At 41.0% G+C, this 22,822-nt stretch overlaps 1 protein-coding gene across 1 annotated transcript in view; it reads right to left on the reverse strand.

Annotated features, from left to right (window-relative positions):
* Window positions 1–2,333: 2,333 nt before the first annotated feature.
* Window positions 2,334–22,822, reverse strand: part of syt12 (synaptotagmin XII) — a 24,176-nt gene continuing 3,687 nt past the window's right edge. The window contains exons 2-8 of the mRNA XM_015040188.1: window positions 12,448–12,508; window positions 11,981–12,174; window positions 10,538–10,924; window positions 5,683–5,898; window positions 4,865–4,985; window positions 4,193–4,326; window positions 2,334–3,319 (exon numbers count right to left, since the gene is read on the reverse strand). Coding sequence (XP_014895674.1) covers window positions 3,146–3,319; window positions 4,193–4,326; window positions 4,865–4,985; window positions 5,683–5,898; window positions 10,538–10,924; window positions 11,981–12,174; window positions 12,448–12,493 — 1,272 coding nt within the window. The 5' untranslated portion in view covers window positions 12,494–12,508 and the 3' untranslated portion in view covers window positions 2,334–3,145. The remainder of the gene's footprint in view (window positions 3,320–4,192; window positions 4,327–4,864; window positions 4,986–5,682; window positions 5,899–10,537; window positions 10,925–11,980; window positions 12,175–12,447; window positions 12,509–22,822) is intronic.

A 22,822-nucleotide genomic window follows, 5' to 3' on the forward strand; every position in this document is an offset into this window, starting at 1 on the left:
AACTTAGTTGAATACAAAACGCATTTTTCGTAGGCACAAGACAATTTAACAAATTGTAATACTACATCAGAGTAAATAGGAAAGAATACATACTTTTTACGTTAGTAAAACGTCTAAAAATACAGTTTTATTATAGTGTAAGATGATTTATTTTTCCTTTTCAATTAATATGGTTTTATGTGAGATTGGTTATTTGCTGGGGATGTTGCATGGATGAGTGGGGGCGCTGTGCCTTCCAGAGGATATATTTCTTTCTTCTTCGAGGGTTTTCTTCTCTCTTCTTCGTTGGGGGCTCCTTCTTATGAGGGGCGGAGACGTTAGGCTGTTCGGTTAGACGGTTGAATAAAAGTCTGCAAAGCTACGCTATTCCCTCTCAGTGTCTGCTCTTTCTCTACCCACGACCTCTTATTTTATGGTGACACAGATTTAGATATCACTATGCAGTGTTACAATAGCTACACCTACAGTTCAGGTTATTGTTTGTTAGCTTGTACTTGGTTCTGTTTTTAAAACTTAATAATAATGAGAGAGTTTTTTGTTCTTACTGTCCTTTTATTGTTTGTCTGTTAGCATTGTCAAAGACCACTTAGGCTATATTAGTTTGTCTCTCAAGAGTTATGCAAACATGGTCTGTTTGACCGTTTACTTCCACTTCAGTGAGTGTTCAGTGTGTATCCACACTTGACATTTAAATATGTATTCTTGTTTTAAGAAAAATATATTCAGACACTTTTTGATGGGAATTTTTCCACGCAATTCCTTTCCAATGCTTTAGCATAAACATATAATTCAAAATCGGGTTTTCATATATTTTCATATGTAATTTTCAATGTTTGGAACCACACCTCTGTAAAACAGAAATATTATCATATGGAGAACTGTTTTTTTATTATTATTTTTTACTGTAAGTAAAGAAATCTCATCACAAACCCAAAACAGTCTTGTAATTTAAACATCTTTTGCCCCAGTGGTATGAAGCAGCTGAATCTAAGAATTGGGGTAGGAAGGAACTCACCAACAGCAACACGACACAGTTTGTTTCTATGGCAACACAAGATAGCTTAGCAATCACAAGTCTTGTTTGTGAGCATAAAGTTTCTCAGGTAAGATCATGCTTTTCTTTTTTTTTAGCTGTAGGTTTTGTTAATTTTGGGGCCAAATGACCAAATGACACTTTGTTGTGAGATATCTAACTGAAAACAGAATTTCAGAGTTGCAGTACAGACTAGTACAATTAAATCCTCACTGATAAAACATATAGTGCTTATGTGTATAAAAGTGAGGCTTTCAACTCCTTCCTCTCGCTATGTCTGTTTCATACAAGTGTGACACAACTAATATGCTAATATAACATTCTCCCTTGGAATAAACCTTGTTACAAGTATTGACCACCACTGTGGCACATTACAGGCAGGCTGGGGTTTCCATAGAGTGACTTTCAATCAACCACAACAGGTGGTTAGGTCTCCAAGTTACTGCCTGTTAAAAAACATTTCTCTTCTTTCTACTCACTGGATATCATCATCATATGAACTCACATTGCAACAGAAAACTTTACTTTTACTATTTTCTTCTTGTGTGTCCATTATGTTCAGTAAGAGTGATTTCTGAGTTCACGGATCTTGTCGTCGTTCACTTGCAAGTTTTAACTGAGTTGTCAGCTGCCTACTGCTTCCTGTCTTTAATTCTTTTAATTTTAATTTTTTTTTAATTTGTTGAGGTCTGAAAGACAAGCCCAAAAGAGATAAACAAATAAATCAATCTCTTTTCATTTTTTTTTTAATTTGAAACAGCATTCACGCTATACACTGTATTCTTGAGGCACATTCACATCAGGTGCCAAGGATCTACATGCATGTAGGCTACAGCTCTGTTGAATGCAAATTGTGACAATGAATGACAATATTGCTTCATTATTTGGCACATAGGAAATATATTTTTCTTCTGTATTACCATACATGTGTTATTTTTTTAACAGATTTGCAAAACGAGGAGTGAAATGAAGTTCCAACCGAACAAAATTAACAAAAACATTAAATTACACCGCAATGCCCGGGGTTGATTATGTGTTAATTCTCTGTACATTTAAAAGTTACAATAAAATACAACTGCACAAGTTTCTAGAGGATATCTCAGACAGATCAGAAGCCACGTTGACATTCTGGGCTTTGTGAACCTCGTCACGCTGCTGTGTCATCGAGGTTTTTTCCTCTCACACAAAATAAACTCATACAAAGGGGTTAGTATGATTTACATCACAAGTTAAATTCCCAGAGGAGTTTTGATTATAGTTAACTGGTCAGTGATGATATTTATGCTAAAGCTTGTTGTGTTTTTTTTTGTGTGAATAAGTTTAATGTTGGAAAAACATAATTTTGTACACAGAATTTTTGGAGGAACAACAAAAGTGAGAATGAGAGAAGAGAGTTACGGTGTTCTACTTTCCAAATCGGTTTATTGCGTTAAAAATATATTGACGGCCACCCTGAAACAACTGCTACAGATTACAATTATTTCACCTGGATAAAAGTACCTGGATATATATATTTTTAAATGTACAATAAATACAAAACAAACACCTTCTGTCAGTCTCACTCTTTACAAGCAACAGCTCAGAATCCACTAGGGAGCAATAAACCAATAAGGTGCAATCAATGACAAACGATTGTGTTTTTTTCCTGAAAGAGGAGCGACGTCCGCCCTGTCTGTCATTCTTATCTCAACAAACATGTGAGAGGCTACAACCAGAGTAGGCACCATGCAAGTACAGGGAATCTTCTTACCAAACACTTCAACCCAAACTCTAAGCTGAAAGTCCTGTGGAAGGAAGAAAAACATTTCATGTTCATGTCTCCTTCTGCTGCTTAATGGAGAACCAAACTTAGACTAAAATTGATTGATTACCACAGGATGGAAGTCTGTAATTAACCAAATATATTATATATATATTATTTTTTTACTTAGCCCTATTACATGAAGATGTGGTTTTAATTCCATTGTGGTACCAATAAAAATCGCTCACAAATCTACATCCTAACGTTGTAACACGGCACCAAACGAGAGTCCAAAGGAACGATAAGAGGATTTTCCATGGTGACGGTGTGTGTGTGTGTGTGTGTGTGTGTGTGAGTGTGTGTGTGTGTGGTTAGATCCTGCGCAGCGGGTGCCACATGGAGACGGGCTTCCTCAGCGTGGCCAGCATCTGGTTCCAGTGGGTGATCCCCATGCCGCTGGCCTCGGGGCCGATGATCACGTGGCCCAGGTTTTCGCCCCGCCCATCGTTGGTGGCCTCCGCCACGGTGACCCTCAGGGAGAGCTCCTGCCAGCAGAGCGACACGGTTACATAAACAGGCTCTGCAGACGTGACTCCACTTGTTTTTGAACAAATCTTTATGAAACTGACTGAAAAAAAAAACACACAAAAAAAACAAAGTTCTCTGATGGTTTTATTGATTTTGACCTCAGTGGTAGATTGAGAGCAGAGGAAAGAGTTTTTGAGTGGAAAAGGTCAAATCTGTGGAATGTAGTGACAGCTGTTATGTGCAAACTGAAAACATATACAGAACTGATAGCCAATTTAGTCAAACAGAATAAAATAACTAGAGTGATGCAACTAGTTTGGTTCAGTAGACAGACATTTCCAAAAGCTTTTTTTGTTTTTTGTTACTTTTCCCATTTCTCCATGTCACCAACACAAACCAAAGTGGAGCATTCTTGTTAAATATAATAAACAGCATGCACGGATTTCAAACTTTGTTTCAAATAACCTGAACAGTGTAGCGTACATTTGTTTTTAACTCCACGCTGAGTAAATACTTTAAAACAAGTTTTTAAGGGGCGTGTCTCGATTGATTTAAAAAAAAAAATAAAAAGATATGTCCCTCGAGCACTCTCAGCAAAATGCTTGGGTGATATTAAGAGAATCATCTAGACTGCATATTAACCAGCCAGTGAAATGCCCTGGATCCTTGAGAAAAAAGAAAAAAAAATACAAACTCCATATATGCAAAACATTGAAAGTTTATCTTTTTAAAATTCTTCACGCTTACATTTTTTGGCAAACTGTGATTTTTTTTTCTAAACACTGTACCTTTTCATTCTACTGCCACTCATTTGTCTTGATTTTCTGGTTACTAATCAAGGCTACCCTCTTATTGATCAAATAAAACCAGTCTGCAGTCTGAAGCGTCACCTGCAGGACGGCGGACGGCACCGAGAAGATCATGGCCTCGTTGAAGATCGGGTTGGTGTCGTCTCGTTTCGTGGAGGTTTTCTTCTTGCTGATCTTTCTGCCGTCTTGCAGCAGATACACTTTGACAAACGGATCTAACAGTGGAGAACCAGAGAGTTTCTTTACAGCAGCTTCTCCTGGCTCTCTATAAGCCAACAAACACATTTCAGTTAGAATCAGCCATCCCCTTATTTTGCTAAAGCATGCAAAGGAATTTCACAAGGAGCAGACACGATTAGCTCAGGTGACCTTTACCCTTAGAACAAGCGAGACGAGTGATTTATAACTCAACTACCCGACTAGATGACGATCGATACGACCTCCCACATTTAATTCCTGCTAGCACTCAACGATGACACACTGTGTGAAACTTTTTAACCACTTTACGATTTGAAAGCAAATGTAAAATGAAGAGTTTTGCACAGTGCCTTATATTTTTCAGCTGAGAGTTGCGAATTGTGTTGTAAACTTTTACAAACTTCTTTTCTTTTACACACACACACACACACACACACATATATATATATATATATATTAACATTTTGCAACGGTGATGCGCCACGATCACCTGCATGTAGATGAAACCCCTTTACATAATAAATAAAAACAACATTACATGTCGCCTCTCCTCACCTGCTGTGTTCTTCTCATTGGTCCATATTAGATTCTTGCACTTGGCCACGACCACCGTGAGGCGCTCTGCCGTCGGTAAGTAGCTGAGAGACAGCAAAATCTCCCCGACCGCGTCCACGGCCTGCGGAGTCAAACAGGCAAAGGTAAGAAGCTCCTGCAGCTGGATTATAATCCTGACCTGCAGGTCAGTCACTGATAAGACGTGTGAACTAAAGCAGATGCTGCACCAGAAAATCTGACCACTTTCTGCAACAGATTCTGGAATGGAAAATCATAAAAGTCATTTCAGGGACTGAGCTAACATTTAGTCAACTAAAACTTAGCCACTCAAGCTCCTTAACTTTCTTATAGTTACAAAGACTGAGATATTTTTGCCAAAAACAAAAAAGAATACCATTTAGTTATTTAACAAAAAAAAAAAATAAACAAAGTCTGACACATTTCATTTGGATGGGCTAAGACGCTGAATCTACAATCTTTATGTATCAAACCACAAACCTCTGGTTCTGCTATGCAGGCCTAAAGTTTCATATCTACATTCACTGCTTTTACTTTCTGTTTAACATCCCATGTGATTCATGATTGCTAAAGATGTGCTCAATGAATTTCAACTTGTACTGATTTTTGTTTATTAAAACGGACTTGTAGTTTTGTTTGGCGGCCAGCAGAGGGATCCAAACACCACTTCATGCTGTCTGCAACTTCCACAATGTAAACAGTGAAATGCTCCAATTACATTTTCCGTTTAGGAATTTAAATGAGCTTCAGATTGGAAGCTTATTTTCAGCAGCAATTCTTCCTGTCACTGAATGAAGGACCTTATTGACGTCCTGCAGGTAGAGCCAGGCGTTGAACGGCCTGATGGTCAGGTCCAGGTCCGACAGCTTCAGCTCGGCCAGGCCCGCGCTGATGTTCCGTTCGTCGGCGTCGATGCCAAACGCGGCGAAGCGCAGGCTGTACTCGTCCAGGGCGGATTGGTCCATGGGCACGGAGAAGCGCTCGTCAAAGATGACGGTGAAAGCGTTCGTCTGGACCTGCGGGAACGACGCAGAGAGAGGCTGAAATGTACCAGACTGTGAAACAAATGTTGATAAAATAAGTACACCCCGTGATGAAATAGTTTGCAGAACGACGTCAGCAGTAAGAAGGTGAGGTGCTTGTTTTCTGTCGCCAAAATCAACGGAGGGAATCATTTTCCCACTGTTGACTCAGGACATGGAGGTTTGTTCATCCATTGGTCTCTTGAAGTTCTGAGCTTTGACTCAATCGGATCACTGCTACATCCTGGTTCTTTTACTCTTCAACCATTATGTTGAAGATTCGCTGCTGTGTTTGGGATCATCGCCTTTGCTGAACCAATTTTGGTCAAACTTCAGCTTTGGCTTCACATCTGACTCAAGATGCAAAGAAGAGTTTGTGGTTGGCTTAGTGACGCCACATGGGGCTCATCAGACAACCAGATTAAAATCCAATAGTAACTCTGGAGGAGCTGCAAAACTCCACAGCTTAAGTGGGAGAACCTGTTGACCGGACAACTATAAGTGATGCTCTCCACTACTTTTGGTCTCAATGCAAAGTTCTTTATGTGACCTCTGTAAATTCAATGTATTCATTTTAGACCAGCTGTAATTAAGAAGCTGTGATAACATGAAACTGTGATATTTTTACTTAAGGATACCTTCATAGTTTCATACCAGCCCATGTCCAGTTTGGAACAAAGAACTTAGAATAATTAGAATGGCCTAGTTAAAGCCCATACTTGAGTGCAACTGAGAGTCTTTGGCAAGAATTAAAAGTCCACAGATGCCCTCCATCCAATCTGACTGAGCTTCAGATAATTTATTAAAAATAATAATAGTAAAAAAAATAAAATAATTCAGTAAGACTTGCAGAAGCATCTTCCAGTCCCCCAAAAATGGAGAACTATTTACTTTCCACTTTGCAGTCATGCTTTTTTTTTTTTTGTTCTGATCTATCACATAAAATACGCTAAAGTAAAAGATTCTAAAAATAAAAGTTGAGGGAGTGTGAAATCTTTTACAAGACACTGTGGACTAAGGGTGTTTGGTTCTGATCGGCACAGACCAGAGAGTACTTAAGAACAAGTAACAGGTTTAGCTATTAAAGCTAATGCAACAGTCTGTATTTAACACTGTTGGGATGTTACTTAGCAACTAGTCACAGCAGAAAACGAAGAAAGAAATGACAGCTAGCTGTGTGGCATGAAAAAGAGAATATCAGTAAAAAAAACATTTCAACAATCCTCGTTTTGTTCCTAAATGTTGATTTTGTGATGTGACTGAAAGTCAGAAAAGACATTTGAAAGAGTAACTGAGATCACTGGTAAATATAAACTAGTGGCAGTGCAATAAAACAGGTTAAAATCATAATAATAATACATAATAATCACATAATAATAATCATAAAATCATTATGTAAGCTTGGGGTCGTGATCTTGAACTTAAAGAAGACCATAACTGCCAAAAATCTGCACAAATAATAATAAAAAATGATCCAGAGGAGAAGTCTCTGTTTCTTCACACTGAGGTTTTCATGCTGCCGTGTTGGCCTCGTCTCTCAGGAGACAACAATGACAATGGCAACACCAGGCAATAAAAAGAGTAAGTGTGTGTGGACAACTGTAAGTGTGAGTCACAGCAGAAATAGAAAGATTATTACAGGGGAGAATAAAGGCAAGAAGCTGCGGCAGCAAATATAAAGAAGACGAGATGAGAAGAGAAGGAAACAAAAGAAAAGGATTGTAGAGAGAGGCGGAGGGTAAATGGGGGGGGGGAACAATAGTGATGACAAAGAGATGTGGGATAGGAGAATAAACAGGAGCAGGCAGAAGAAAGGAGCCTGCTTGACCGCTAATGAGTGAAGCTAATGTCAGGAACTCCTCAGAGTGTCGATGCTGCTGCATCAGTGGCTGCTGCCGTCGTTACGGCAGGATGGACACTTTGAAACGAAGAGAACGGCGAGCCGATAAGCCTGCGCATCCAACATGTCAGCCTGAAGAAACAGAGCCACACGGCGGAGAGATGACTCACAGCCAGCTGGGGCCGGGAGCAGGAAGTTCTGGCAACGAGGAGGTGGGAACAGAAGGCAGGTGGCAGGTGGGGCAGGCGGAGGGACGCAAGCGCTTTCCCTTCGTTTCGTATTAGAGGGCGGCTACGAAAATTAGCAGTGAATTTTATGGCAGCACTTTGAAAGGTGAACTATTAGCAGCTAAATATGAACGACTGCTAAATGAGGACAGCTCCTGGAACACAAATAATGAGGCAAAATAAAAAGCCAAATACAAGGTTACTAAAATCCCAGTATTTTCCCATCAGTGAATGTAGCATTAACGGGTCGCACCAACATCAACACACTTCGGTGTGGAAGTTGTTAGTGAATAAAGACTTAATCACCATACGTGTTTGTGTAAAAGGTATAAGAAGCAAGTTAAAGAAAGGTTAAAGTTTCATTTGGATTTCTGTGTCAGGGAAAACAAAGGGTTGAAAAAAGGGCCTACATTATCTAGGGAACACACAGACTGCTGTCACAGTAGGCAACCATGGTAATTGCTGGCATGATGCACTGTAGACGATTTAAAATGTCAGCTCAGTATTGTTTTTAATCTTTATTTTTTTAAAATAAAGCCATGTTTTATAGCAACTCCTCTCTTTCAGTGAGCAATGTCGGCTCTGCTTCCAATATGAATAATTAATGATCACCGACAGCAGGGAGCTGGAATGAAATATTTTAAGTCCTGATGAGTATAGTTCATCACGAGAAATCCTAATCAGCTGCAGTGTGTTTTTGAAAACAGCAGACAGGAAATGGGTCACGCTCTGTGATGGGCGGTTGTGTAGTGGCAAATTGAGCGAGCTGAGATTTCATCAGTCCGTCGTGACAGTGAAACAATTTGAAATCCGCCTTCTTGACTCCAGCTCCCAAGGGTGCAGCTAGTGCAGCAAATGAAACCGGCTGCTGTGGAACCAGAAGCGACTGGCTTGTCAGGCGGTACGATCGCGCTCCAGGTCCCGCGGGACGGATCACTGTCACAGGGGAAACTCAGCTGGGGCTCCGATCTGAAACCACGTTCAAGAGAGTCCAAACTGTCCTCTATGTGAGACAGTGAGACGGTCTCAGGTCCCCAGGGTAAGATTACGCTTCTATAGGTCCACTGGGGCTGTCAAAAATGCTAATGATCCATTAAAACTATACCTTGATTTTGATTCGCTGTCTGATCTACTTTTTAGTGTAACAAAGTAATGTAAAATTTCCAATGACAGTATGGAAAACCTTCAGTAATTATGCTTTGATTGAGTTTGTGTCACATAATTTCTGGTGCATGACTGCAAAACCTTACCTATTGTCCACTATTATTACGCTCAGGTAATGTCGAAAAGTGTGCAAAATTCATGGCGTTGTATTTAGTCAAGACAGACGTTTTACTTGACGCCACTGATCTATTTTATATTTGCCAATCAAGTAGTTAAAGTTTAATGTCCTATGATCAGACTCTGAAGTGGTCAAGTAATTATTAGCTAAAGTCAGAGTGTGTCTGTTGGGGTTCCTTGGATTTGAGGCAAGTTATCCTTCATCAGTGCAGACAGAGCGTTTGCGTGGTGCAGCATGAGCATAAACAAGAAATGCTACTACTTTACTAACGATGTTGTGACAATGTTTTGATCTTTTTAAAAGATGTGCAGCAACATGATCTAGCTGGCGATCAAATAGCAAAAATTGCAGCATCAGAAGTGCAGAAAGGAGATGGTGGATTATTTAGCTTAAACTGTGTAGGTCCGTATCCCTTTAAAACACAAAGAAAATAATGGGGTTGTGAGGTTTTTCAAGTTAATACAGCCACTGTTGTAACTAAAATGTGGTCAAAATAACAATAATTTTGTACCTTGATCACAAACAATAAAAGGAAAATCCATTTTGTCATCTGCAGAACCAAAGTCAAAGGAGCAATGAAACTGCCAAATATCTTCTCTACTCTTGTCTTTTTTCCATCTGGATTTGCGTTTGCATCTCACAAAGTGATTCTTTGAGGAAGTTAGGTTTGGGTTTCTTTCTTTCATAAAGAGGCATCTTTGAGTACGAGCTCCTGGGTAAAGTTGAAGAAAATGCATTTCTGGCGACATGTTAATGTGATGTTCTGTTGTGTGTAAGAATGTGTTTCTTATGAAGATATTTTCTTGTCGTTCCTGAAGTGCAGACATATTACTTTCTCAATAGCAACTCGCTGGCTAGGAGAACTGCAGTGCTTAAAGCAGTTTTGGTATGTGCGTATGGGGGGATGTTTCTGCCACAATGCACACATTTTCAGTCTGAAAGCAGGACTTTCTTATCAAAACGTGTAAAAGCTTTCTCAAACCTTTCTCCTCTTGCTCAAAACTTATCTCTGCTCGGATCAAATTTCTGCTTGCAAACCTTTCTGCTTGCTTGCGAATCATTTTGTGCTTGGAACAAAAAAGCACCGTTGCCTGGCAACCTCTTAGCCAATAGAATGAAAGTATTATATTGGGTGCGTTAGTTTCCTTCAGAGTTGAGAAGATGGACATGAAGTCCTACTTTAAAGGAAAGCTATAAAGTAACTAATCGAGCGTTTCCGTTTTATCGCATAAGGAAAAACAAGGCCAGCTCTAACTTTGCTGACATTCACGGAGAGGTCCTCACCCTTGTCACTCCCACGCTAAACTCCTCTGGCCCCAACGACACTCTGATGAAGCAACCGGGGAAGTCCCCTTCCTCCTTCTCCAGCAAGTCCTTTCCCTGGTGCAGGGTGATGTGGAGCAGCTGCCGAGACGCGTCGAACTCCAGGGTCACTTCAAGCTGGCCGACCGTGAAGTCGTGACCGAAGTTGTTGGCGATGGAGGAGATGGAGCTGAGCGAGTCGGTGGAGACGGAGCGGTTGAGCTGAGCCAAGCCCGTTGGGTCCAGCTCCCTGCTCATCAGCTCCAGGTGGCCCAGCTCCCTGAAGGCGTCGGGGGTGTCGCCGAGGGCCAGGCTGGGTTTACGGCTGGAGGTGGTGGAGGTGCGCCGGTGGTTGATGGCCGCCACTCTCTGCAGGGAAGGAGGAGAGAGAAGGAGATGATTACGCAGAACTTCCTGTCTTAAAAAGCCTAAAAAGGTTAATATACTTTATTTTACTGGGAGTGTTTAGAATTTATAGAGCAGTGTTTCACTGTTTCTTTTCTGAGTCCTTTAGGTTTGTTTTTGGCCTCTCGTGGTAAAATTCAAGCGATGTCCTATTGTGGTCTTAATCGAGACAATTTAAACGATTCGCATCAGTTTTCCTGATAAAACTCAGCTCTCAGTACCAGCTGCTGTTGAACTGTCTGAGACTGTCCTCTAACGAATCTGTGTTTTCCAGAACAATCACAGTTTTCATTAAGGTCAAAGAGAGTCTACACTGGCTGCCGTAGCTTCCTGACTACGTGTCATGTGACCTGCTCAATGCGCTGTGCTCTGACCACTGTTTGTGTCAGAACTGTGTAGAAAGCAGCTGAAACACTCGTCACTAAACTGCATGATGTTCAAAGAAAATATTCTGAAGCAGGTGATCAACATTTTACTTAGGTTTTATCCACATATCTTAACTAGAACCACATTGAACTATCTCATATTCCAAATAATCAACAGGTAATATGAAAACAGCAAGTCAATGTTAGCCTAGCACTTTACCAAACTATTCTACATCAAGGGGTTTATTGAGGACTAGATGGATGATTTGCATCAAATATGTTAATAGATGCAAAAGGCTGCCCAACAGGATCTCCTGCTGGGACAAAATATTTTTCAGCATCAATAAAAATGGATCCCACTGGATCCAGAACATCGCTGGTGAAGTGGAACTCAGTTACAATGAATGTAACCCATGTAAAGTTGATGAAATGCAGTGTGATACTTTACTGTACTTAAAAGTTGCTGAGTTTTCAATTATAGACTCTGAATCAATTTTAATGAAATATTAGACTGGTACTTATTAATGAATACCTAAGCTTAGAATTGGTGTAAAAAAAAACAACAACCAAAAAACTAGATGCGAAATAAAAATAACCACATATAAGAAAAGAGTTGGAAGTTCCTTTTTTTTTGTGAAGATTAAACAAATATTACCTTTTGTCTGACTTCTGAGAAGGAGTTTCCATATTTCTCTTGCAGATATCTGTAGTCAAAATTGGGGAAGGGCGAAGGAGCGGGGAAGGTTCCAGATTTCCACAGCTTCCAGATGTTGAGTCCCGCCGCACCAAGCAGCACCAAGAAGCCCACCATGTAAATCCCCACCTCCCAGCCTGGTGGGTTCTGCACCACTGGATCACATGGGAAAAAACAAACCGGTCCTCAAAGCCGTTCTGAGGCTTTATTGACAAAAAAAAAGCCTCAGAACCAAAAGCATTTAATGATTGAGAGTAGAAAATAAACAATGAAAGAGTTTCTGAGTATCAGGCTCTGCATCTGAGCAGAGAGAGTGGGTGGGAACAAACGCAACACCTCAAGTCTAAATAAATATAAAAAAAATTGAGACAAAAACAAATTATGCTCTCATACATGCAGTAGTGTGGACAGATTCATGACATACTCACCACTCAAACGGTAGCCTGATAAATCCTCGCTTTCAGCCGAGGACATGGTGTCTCATCCAGCCTGCAGGAACAAAACAAACCAGAAATCTGTTGAGTCAAATTCACATCAGAGCTCATCAAAAGTTTCATTTGAACAACGATAACAGTGTGAAGCAGCACCAGCCTCCACAGAAACGTGAAACGCTCATTCGCTTTCACAACGTGTCGATCTAAATCACTTCAACCTGAATCACAGTTAATGTGTCTGCCCCAACCAGTGTAAGGATACAGGACAGAAACACTATCAGAACCTAACACCATCCGACATCCATGGCAACAGGCGGTGTGCGAGTACAACCACACGGATCCAACAGCCCACTTAGGAAAATTGCTAAAAGTAGACATGGACAGAGAAAGTGGCTCCTGACCAGATTTCTAACATTTCCAGCTCCGTTGATCCATTTTGGTGACCAAAAATGCAATCTTCTAGTCAGCGAACACACCATACACTGGTGCTGGAGCTAACGGCACCCTTAAAGGTGGATGCTGTTTATGTCAATGTCCACTCTGAGGTAAGTGTTTACATTGCAGATTACTGGGAGGATGTTGATTCAAAACCAACTCCTTCGAAATCAAGTGAAATAAGCAGCTGCCAAGTTGCATAATACAGAAAAACCCTACGAGACGAGACAAAGACTTACTCCCAAGCATTAGCCGTTATGCCAGCACATAATTGGGTTTGGTTTAGTTGTTGGTGTGTGGGATATCGAAGGATTTGCCTCAGGTTCCTGGTTCCACGTAGCCAGAGCTCAAGTTTCTGTTCTGCAGCTCTTCGATGATTCCCAAAGGCATCCGGCCTCCTTTGTCTCAACCACTTGTTTCTGCCATCAGTGACGTAAGGAAGGTCATTTTATTTCTATAGCACATTTTCAGCAACAACACAGTTCAAAGTGCTTTACATGAATTAAACGGAAATACAAACAAAACAATAAACCACAGGAAAGAGCTAAAAGAGAAAAAAAAAACAAGCAAAAGAAAGATGGCATAAAACTAATTGTTGGTTCTCCATGTTTGATTCTATGAAGTAGATGGTGTTGAATGTTGATCTAAAGTATGTAAACTAAATGTTCCTGTTCTGGAAGTTTGTTTCTCTGACTTCCAAGTTTGTTCTAATTCCTGTTCTGGGTTGCAAGATAATTATAAGTACTCCGTAATTTATAAGCTAGAGGGAGTTTCTCTGGTAAAACTAATATGAGTTTCTCTGCATAATAATCTAAAAAGTATAACATTGGTCTAAATAGCGAGTAATCCACATTTTCTAAACATAATCAACTAACACAAAGGAATAGGAACACCAGGAGTTTGAGGGAAAGCCGCCAAATCAAGTCGGTTCCTGTGACCTCCAGGTCATCCAGGATCCTGCAAACAAGGCTCCACTTCCTGTTTCTTATAGTTCCTGTTTTTAAGTTTCTTTCTTCTGGTTGGACCTGTCATCCATACGTCTTGAGTGTTTCTCTACCAGGAACTGACAGCTGCCTCACCCTGTGCGTATTGTGAACTCATGTTGCTATAGTTATTTATCATGTAGCACAAAGTCTCCCCAACCGTTATCCTTGTGAAAAAGCACAAAAGAGCATTTTTCTGCATCGCCGTCTTCTAAGCAAAGCTGAGCAGCTATAAAACCGATGGGTGCTGGCCTGTGTGTGACTCATTCCTCCTCTCCTCCTCCCTGCTTGTTGGAATCTCCCCCATATCGCAGCAGCTTGGGGGAAACGGGAGCATTACACTAATGATGTATAGAAACATTGGGGGAGGGCTGCAGGCTGTGTGTTTGTTTCTTTTTTTCCAACCAAACACTTTGGAGAACACAACCCATGCAGGCAGGCCGGCGAAAGAGGCTGGTGCAGTGCAGGGCGTGCTCCTGATGTGCCATTAGGCAGGCAAAGAGGATCTCTAACAGGGAGGGAATCTTCTCCGGTGTCTCTGCTCAGCGTGATCCACATCAGCTCACATACACTGACTTAAGAGCAGATTGCATTAGGATAGAAATAGAACAGAAAGAATGCACTCAACAGGAACTCTGGTCATTTGTTTTCAGATCCAGTCAGACTGAGGAGTTTGTTTGATCAATCAAATCCCTCTTACATAGTGATTCCTAAAGTCTTTTCTCTGATGGAGCATCACGATCCTGAATCCTTTAAAGTCAGGAAGCCGATTATTTGGATATTCTCTGTTTGGGAAGCACTGCTACTGGTCAACTTGGCTCTGTAACTGCTGAGCATTAAAAGATGCTTCAGCCACAAAGCTAGCATTATTTTAAAACAGGCATTGGTAACAAGCTACAACATGTCTGCATGTCTGTCTGGAAACGAAATAGCCTGCAAAGTCCAGAGGCACTGAGAAGCAAATTCATTATGCCAAAAAGAAAAAGAAGCTAATCTGGACTTCAGACGGAGCGTAGCAGACGCTTATTGTGAGGATGAAGTCTGCAGGGTCATTTCCAAACGTTTCTTGGTGTCTAGAACAGATGTACAATGCATTACTGCGAAACACCAGGAGACAAATTCAGTTGCAAAGAAACCTGGGTGAGCCTGTAAGAGCAGCATTTCAAAAACTGGAGAGAAAAATAACCAGAAACGTCAACAATGATCTCGGAGCTTCTGCCGAGGTTTGTGTCCATCAGCTGGGCTCAAGTGTCAAGGGAGATGTTCTTAAGTACGACTGTCATGATTACAAATTTTGCTGGACAATAAATTGTCAGAGAAATTATCGCAATAAACGATAATATTGTTGTTGTTTGGAGACAATTTTCAAATAATGTAATGGTGTAATGGCCTAAAAATGCAAGAACAAGTTCTTAAAGATTGATAAACTTTAAATCCGAACAAACATTTAACACTGGAACTGGAGGACATTTAAAATGTCCAAAATAAATAAACAAAACAACAGAAACAACAAATAAAATTAAGTCTCTGTAAACAAAATTGTCCTTCAAAAAAAGGCCTGGTTGAGACCAAAACACCAGATTGAAGACTTTTATCATCCAGTTTTTGGTAGAAAGACAAAAACAAAATAAATCATGCAAATAGAAATTACTGAGCTCGTTTTAATTTATCATGCTATTGATTTATTTATTGTTTATCATTTATGTGACAGGAATGTTTGGAAGAGCTCTTCATTGTGGAGGACTTCAAAAGCTCCATTGATCAAGCAATGGCACATCAACACCCGACTGACACTTACCACTCAACATCTGAAACATGGTGATCTGTCCTGAAGTCTGCTCTTTGGTCTGATGAGACTAAACTTGAGAGAGAAGCCTTCAAGCCAAAAATCACATTTTCCACTGATTAAATGGCGGAAGCATCATATCATGGGGCGGTTTTGCTTCACTGGTGTTCAAGGGATCATTTTGAAGATTACTTTAAAGGAATCAGCTGTAAGTCTTACTTCAGGTCACCACTGGATGTTTCAGCAAGATAATGGTGGAAAGCACAGCTCCCAGTTGGTCAAAAACCTTTTGAAGGACACAAACCATAAGCAATGAGGTTGAAGTAACAGCTTTAGACAGATTTCAAAGGTACGATAGACCCTGTAGCGAAAATAACAAATGGAGTCCAATACATAAAATTAACCAATGATTGAAATCTGGGGATGAATGATAGCTGACCTGTTTCAGGAGCACAAGATCCCTAATGAACTAATGATGTTGGATACCAAGAGTTACAAACTCAAACACATCTATACACCAATGTGCAGAGCAGTAGGGATGTTTAGGTCAAGGGTTAAATGCACACAGCTAGAATCGAACAACCTTTCTATTGCGAGACGAGAACTCAGCCCACTGAGCCACAGTCACCCCTGTGGGAGAGTAGAATAGTTTTTGCTGGAGCTGAATATTGAACAGCTTTGATCAATAAGAAGAGACACAAGGACTGATGGGTTTTGTCTTAAGCACAAACTAGCACAGGTTAAAAGTGATGAAAGGTCAGATAAGGAACGAAAAAGACACCGATGAGACGGATAATGGAAACAAAGCAGGTGACTGCTGTCAGAGAAACAAAGAGCGGTGTGCCTGCGCTGACAGAGGAATGAGGAACGCTGTGTGGGAGGAACAGACGGAGAACAGGCCATCAGCCGCTCTCTCTCACCTCTCTCCCGCTCGCTTCCTCGACAACCTGATCAATCAATTCGGCTTTTAATCTCCTCCAATGACATCAGAATCAAATTACCAGCCTCGCTGCCATGCTGGGATATCACACAACACCCGCAGTCCATGTTCGGCCGACTGGGCCATGCGTCTCTCTCCTGCACTCGGTGTCCTCCGTACCACAGGCTGGACAAATCCGGCTGCGCTTCGACTTTCTGCTTTAATTCATTTAATGCATGGTTTAAGTTAAAGAAGCACCCACTGGCACAAGTTTTTAAATCTCAGTGCTGGCACCGACGGAGGAAAAATCTGCACACAGCAGCAAGATGCCCCATTACCTCAGATAAAACAATAAACCTGTAGCTCACAGCCTTGGAATATCCAACCATGACATGTAAGACTTATTACTAACTAATCATTTATTTCCTTAAATTGTAATGATGGTCAGTGTGGTGAAACACTTAACTTTTAATCTCTTAGTCTTTTTATGGTGCTTTCGGTGTAATGAATTTCTCTGTGTGGCCTTTCAGCTCGCTTTGGTCCACATTCATTTTCCTGATATCTTAAATGATTTCTCTTCATTTTCCCACAATGTCACAGAAGGAAGCAGTGAGTTTGAAATGAAGCTTTAAGATACATCCATATTTTCCGTAACATTTTTAAGGAAAATGTTAAATGCTTACAAAGACTCAGCATCCTCATCTGGGTTAGCATAGCAGTGCTAGCGTATGCAAACCAAATCCAGTTCAGGATGCAGAGGACAGCATCATCACAATATGTTTGTCCACTGAGCTAATACAGCATACAGCATGAAGGAACTGCCATCATCTGTCTGATTGTCACATTCATTTATATGAGCTCCATGGAAACGAAAGCATAAAATGAATTGGCTGTTGGAGCCAATCATTTGGGTACCATCAATGCTTCAGAGCTTTATGGCAATCCATCTATTTCAGGCCTTTAAAGCTGGAGGGACCAGAATGACCCGTTTTCTCTTAACAGATGCTTCAACCGTCCCTGAGAGTTCGCCTCCTCCTGTTACGTCCTCTGCATCCGCCCTCCTGTTCAGAGAAACGCGCAGGGTGTCTTGACCCCTTTTCTCCTTAGCCCAGTTTAAAGCTCCAACAGATCTGAAAAGTGAACAGTGAGCATAAACGCCACCTGAGCCTGTGCAAACACACTAAACGTGTCTCCATAAAAACATACACTTAACTTCTACGACGGCCTGGGGGTTTCAGTTCTGCTGGTTAAGGTGACGTCTGCCACACCTTTGTTCAGCAGTTTAACGTTAACAATGATTTACAGCCCCATCACTGCCATCTTTTAGCCAAAGTTTAAGAAAAATCAGTCTCCTCATCTGCTCTCATCTCTGCAGACAGTCCCTGCCTGTTTTACATTGAAGACGCAGTTTCCATCTCTCCCAGGTGTCATTTCATTTAACTCGGGAGAAAGAATGAATTCAATATTTCCTCTCAGACTTGCACAGGAATGCTCTCAGTGAGTTTTATGACTCCAGAATTTGGTTTTTAAGGGTTTCACTGGTACTGATGGGTCCCATTGTAAGTCCATTGTCTAGGAAATTAAATGAAAACCTTCATGTGCTGCTTTATATTGAAAATGTATTCATGGCAAATGAAGTTTACCACATTTATGGAAAAACTTCAAAAACCCTAATGGCTTTTTTATGTGTTAGACCAACCCAGAGTAGCGTATAGAAAAGAACTACATCGTTTTCAAGTCTTTACTTTCCCAAAAAAACAATCTAAACACACATTCAGGTCCCTCTACTCTGATTTCTGAGTAACTAATTGCCGTCACAACATATATGATCAATAAACAGACATCACATTTGTGTAATTTAATCTGAGCAGTAATCCAGATGTTGGGTGAAGGTTTCAAAGGTTTGTTAAAGGAAACTATAAATACGACGAGGAATATGCTTTGGCTAGATGTTTGAAGGAAGGCTAAAAAGTTCATTTCAGGTGGATGACCTTTCATGACCTCCGGAAACATTTCTTAATATCTTTAAAATGACAGCGCCACAAACGAAAAATTTTGCTGCACAAACGTTTGACACCAATTCTGTCTGATTTGAAGAAGGCGTGTGTTTGTGGGGAGGCAACTTCACTCAGGTTTATGCTACAGCATCATGCTGTGGGGATTCTCTTCTATGACCATTACAGGGAAACGTCTCAAATTTGACAGGAAGATGGTTTGAGCTACACACTGCAGCATCCTGTTAGGACTCTGCAGAGCAAATATTCAGCCAGAACTGATGTGGAACGATTGAAGTTGAAGCATATTCAAGTGTTAAAGTATGTCCCAGTCAAAGTCCAGATCAAAGTGGATAATCTGTTGCAAAAAAGTTTTAAAAAATTCATCGCTTTTTAATCTCGACTCTCGGATTGGTAAATTAGTGTTAAAGCAAAAACAATCAATCAAGTGTCAAGTGTTGCCCCCGATCACACTAACAAATTAAAGCTACCACTTATGAGATTAACAACCCAACAATTAAGTTAATACACGACGGTGAAAGCACTTAGTGCTGCAGAAACGTCTGTAAGAGCTGACCTAATGTTTTGGACAGAAACCCGCCCACCGTCTGCAGGCCAGATTTCAAACAAATGAGGAAATCTGGGAGTCATTGTGGATCCAGTTTGATAACCACACTTTTATACTTTATACTTTCTCTTTGCATCTTTATTGGTGCACTTAAAAAAAAACGACAACAAAAAATCCTTTTAGCTCTGAAGCAAGCTGACTTCTCAGTTCTTCTCACCTTTGGTCCTAAACGGTCCAAGTGATTTATCTCCAGCCTATTCGCTGCATCTATAGGCCTTTCAAAAGATTTGAGCTGCAGCTACATTTGGCAGCAACCTGCACTGACCGCAGGCGTACGCCATAAAAAAAAAAAGGCAATCCATCACATGATCTATTCTGGAAATATTAGCTGTGATACATCAAGACCCAAGCCACCAGTTAGGAAAGACCAGGCTCATAACGCGGATGGGCTTCTGAGGACTCACAAAGTCTCACGTCTTCAGTTTTCATCTTAGTGCTTCCCTAATGTAATAATACTTCTAATGAGTCCAGAAAGGAAGGGGAAATGTGTGTGTGTGTGTGTGTGTGTGTGTGTGTGTGTGTGTGTGTGTGTGGGAATGAGAGAAACCGCGAGGAGGCGGGGTCCGTGTTAAAGGAATAGCTGAGATGATTGCGAGTGCCGGTGAAGGAATTGAGTTCTGAGCGGCTCGTATTTCAGCTGAGTGAAGGCGGAGTAACAGCCACTCCTTCACATAGGAACAGATCATTGAGAAGCTATCAAACCCCCCAAACGTGAGGGAGAACAGAGACGATGCATCAGAACACATCACCGTGACGTAGCGGTCCGCAAATCTGGCCGCTGCTACAGAAACCCCCAGTGGAAGTTCTGTTTTCCATGAATGAGACTTTTTGTAGCAACAAACAAACTCCGCAGGTAATCGAAACAAAACCCATCCATCAGGTGAAACATGCAAGGGTTGCAAAATTCTCAGCAAGTTTGAAACTCTCCAGGGGTTTCAATTTATGAGAGATTTAAGGAAATTAATAGAAATAAACCTGAAGTAGTGAAGGTTGAATTTTAAATACATTTGGGAAAAATACTTTATTTTGTAAAATCTTGACTATAAGAACCACATTTCATGCAAATACACTCGTATTTAGGCTAGCATTCTGCTTTCTGAAGCAGCATTGAGGCTACGTCCCCTACTGGAATGCTGCACTTTTCTATTGATCTCTAAAACCCAGAAAGCCACATGTTGGATATTATTGGTAAATGGCTTTGAACTTGTATAGCCAGAGGACCCCAGAGTGCTTCCCTCCCACCTATTGGGTAAATATTCTCCCGATCAAAATGTTATGGCCAGTTGAAAAACGGCAAGAATTCACGTTTTGCACTTTTGAACCTTAAGAAGGTTCTAAGTGCAGCTTCAAAATGCAAAATGAAGAGATGGGAGTGAGACAAAAAAAAACCCTGAGTAAGCATTTATTGCAAACCATTAAACTGAAACAGGCAGTAGCCATGAAACATTTAAGGCCATATCTCAAAAATTGAGATAAAAGTTTCAAAAAAGGACTAATTAGTGGCTGTCATTCTTGTTGTTTACCTCAAAGAGTGCTCAGTGTTTGTGGAAGTAAACATGGATGCTAACAGTGGAGCTTAGCTTACACAGTTGAACGGAGCAACATATTAACAACTCAATCCTCATTATAATCCGTCATGGATGTTGTTTTTCTTTCCGCTTGTGCGCATCAGGACGCAGAATAGTGACGTTTGTCGAGTATGACTGACGTTCAGGTTGGATGAATGCGACCTGGACTTTAGGTCACATTTGAATCAGATGCGTATTGGATCCCCAAGCAGCCTGAGTCGCATTCGAAAAGAATCCGACCTGTGCTGTTCAGACTGTCGTGAAAAGATCAGATACAGGCCGCATTACATCAAAAAGAAAAAAATAAATAACATAATTCACGTTAGAATGGCCCAGTCAAAGTCCAAATCTAAATCAAACTGAGAATCTTTGACTTGAAAGCTGTCCAGTCTGCCTGAACTTAAACTAGAAAAACAGGTGAATATTTTGGCCTATTGGTGCAAAAGACTGATATGAGGGTGATGGATACAAAGATATGCTGCTTTCTCTGCTGGTCTATCCCATGGTTTGTGTTTGTATCAGGACCAAACAGTGTGGACACATTAGCATGACAGCATGAGCATCCAGAAGGTGCCAGAAGCCCCTCGGCTGCCTCTGAGACAGAACCGGAGGGAGGATTAAACCACATTACGGCGTGTTGCTACGGTGAGCATCATCTAATGGGATTACCCGAAATTAAAAGCTCAAGCAGCATCGTTTTCATCACCGTGCACGCACTGATTCCCAGGATCGACCCTGGAGACAACAGTCTGCGTATGAGCTGCAGGTTGCATAACGTCTGAACGGTTTCCTACCTTTCCAGATTAGAGCCTCCTTTGAATGAGGATTTAGAGTCAAATGGTGCTAACCAAAATCTGGATTAGTCATCAATAAGACAGTGGGACGGCCTCCATTAGTGTCTGTCACTGTAGAAAACAGATCCTCAGAGGAACAGGCTGAGTTTGAAGAATCTGGTTTTGAAGTTTCTTACAAACATAAATCTGAAAAGTGTGGGGATGATTTAGATACTCTCAAGTTGGAAGAACTGTGTGTGAACAGCAATGAGTTATTTCACAAGTCTTGCCGCAGGGACCAAATTGGATTTAACTTTGGACTTTGACTGGGCCGTTCTAATGTATGTACATTCTCCAACAGGTTTGTCTAGTATTTATCTCTTTTTTGTTAGTTAACAATTTTCCCCCTGACTTGTCTGCTGTTTTTTTGCTCCACTGATGCAGAAGTCACATGTGGGGTACCACGGGGTTCAACTCTCTGACCCCTCCCATTTACACGCTCCAGTAAATGGGAGCGTTACCATAGCTACGCAGATGATACACAGCTCTACATTACAGTGTCAGCAGGTGACTGTGTGACTTGGTTCTGCTCTGCAAACCCAGAACCAGAACCAAACATGGAGAAGCAGCATTCAGCTTCTACTCACCACAAATCTGGAAGAAACATCCAGAAAACTGCAAAACTTCTGAAACACTGATTTCCTTTAAATCTGAAGACCCACCAGTCTAGAGTTGCCTTTGATTAACAGTAAGTGAAACATAGTGATGTATATTTGACAAAATGTAATTTTAGTTGCTTTTCTCATGATTGGTTACTGTTTTATGTTTTTATGGTGTGAAGCACTTTGCACTGCCTTGTTCCTTAAATGAGCTACACGATTAAACTTGACTTTGTTCTCTAAAAGTCTTAGGACTTCGCAGAGCAGCTGGATTAATACTGAGATTAAATTAAATTGGCTAATTAAGTAACTTCAGGTTGCATCCTTCACGCCTGACCTGCTCTAAGTTCCTTCAGCTGGAGTTGAGCCACAGGATGCTGCAGCCTGGACCGCCACATCTGGAAACAACCTGTTCCCTCCTGTAACAACACAAACCAACTGGATCCTGATTGTAAGGCAGGGAGAGGAAAAAGCCCCTTTCAGTTCCGGGAGATGCGTTAAGGGGTGCAGTTACCTGCTTTAAGACAATCCCGTCAACAAAAGCAGCAGGATGAGAGGAAAGAGGCAGGCGATTGTGTGTGTGTGTGTGTGTGTGCGTGTGTGTGTGTGTGTGTGTGTGTGTGT

Source organism: Poecilia latipinna, unplaced genomic scaffold, assembly GCF_001443285.1.
Source record: "Poecilia latipinna isolate Pla-1442-1.1 unplaced genomic scaffold, P_latipinna-1.0 Scaffold499, whole genome shotgun sequence".
Lineage (NCBI taxonomy): Eukaryota > Metazoa > Chordata > Actinopteri > Cyprinodontiformes > Poeciliidae > Poecilia > Poecilia latipinna.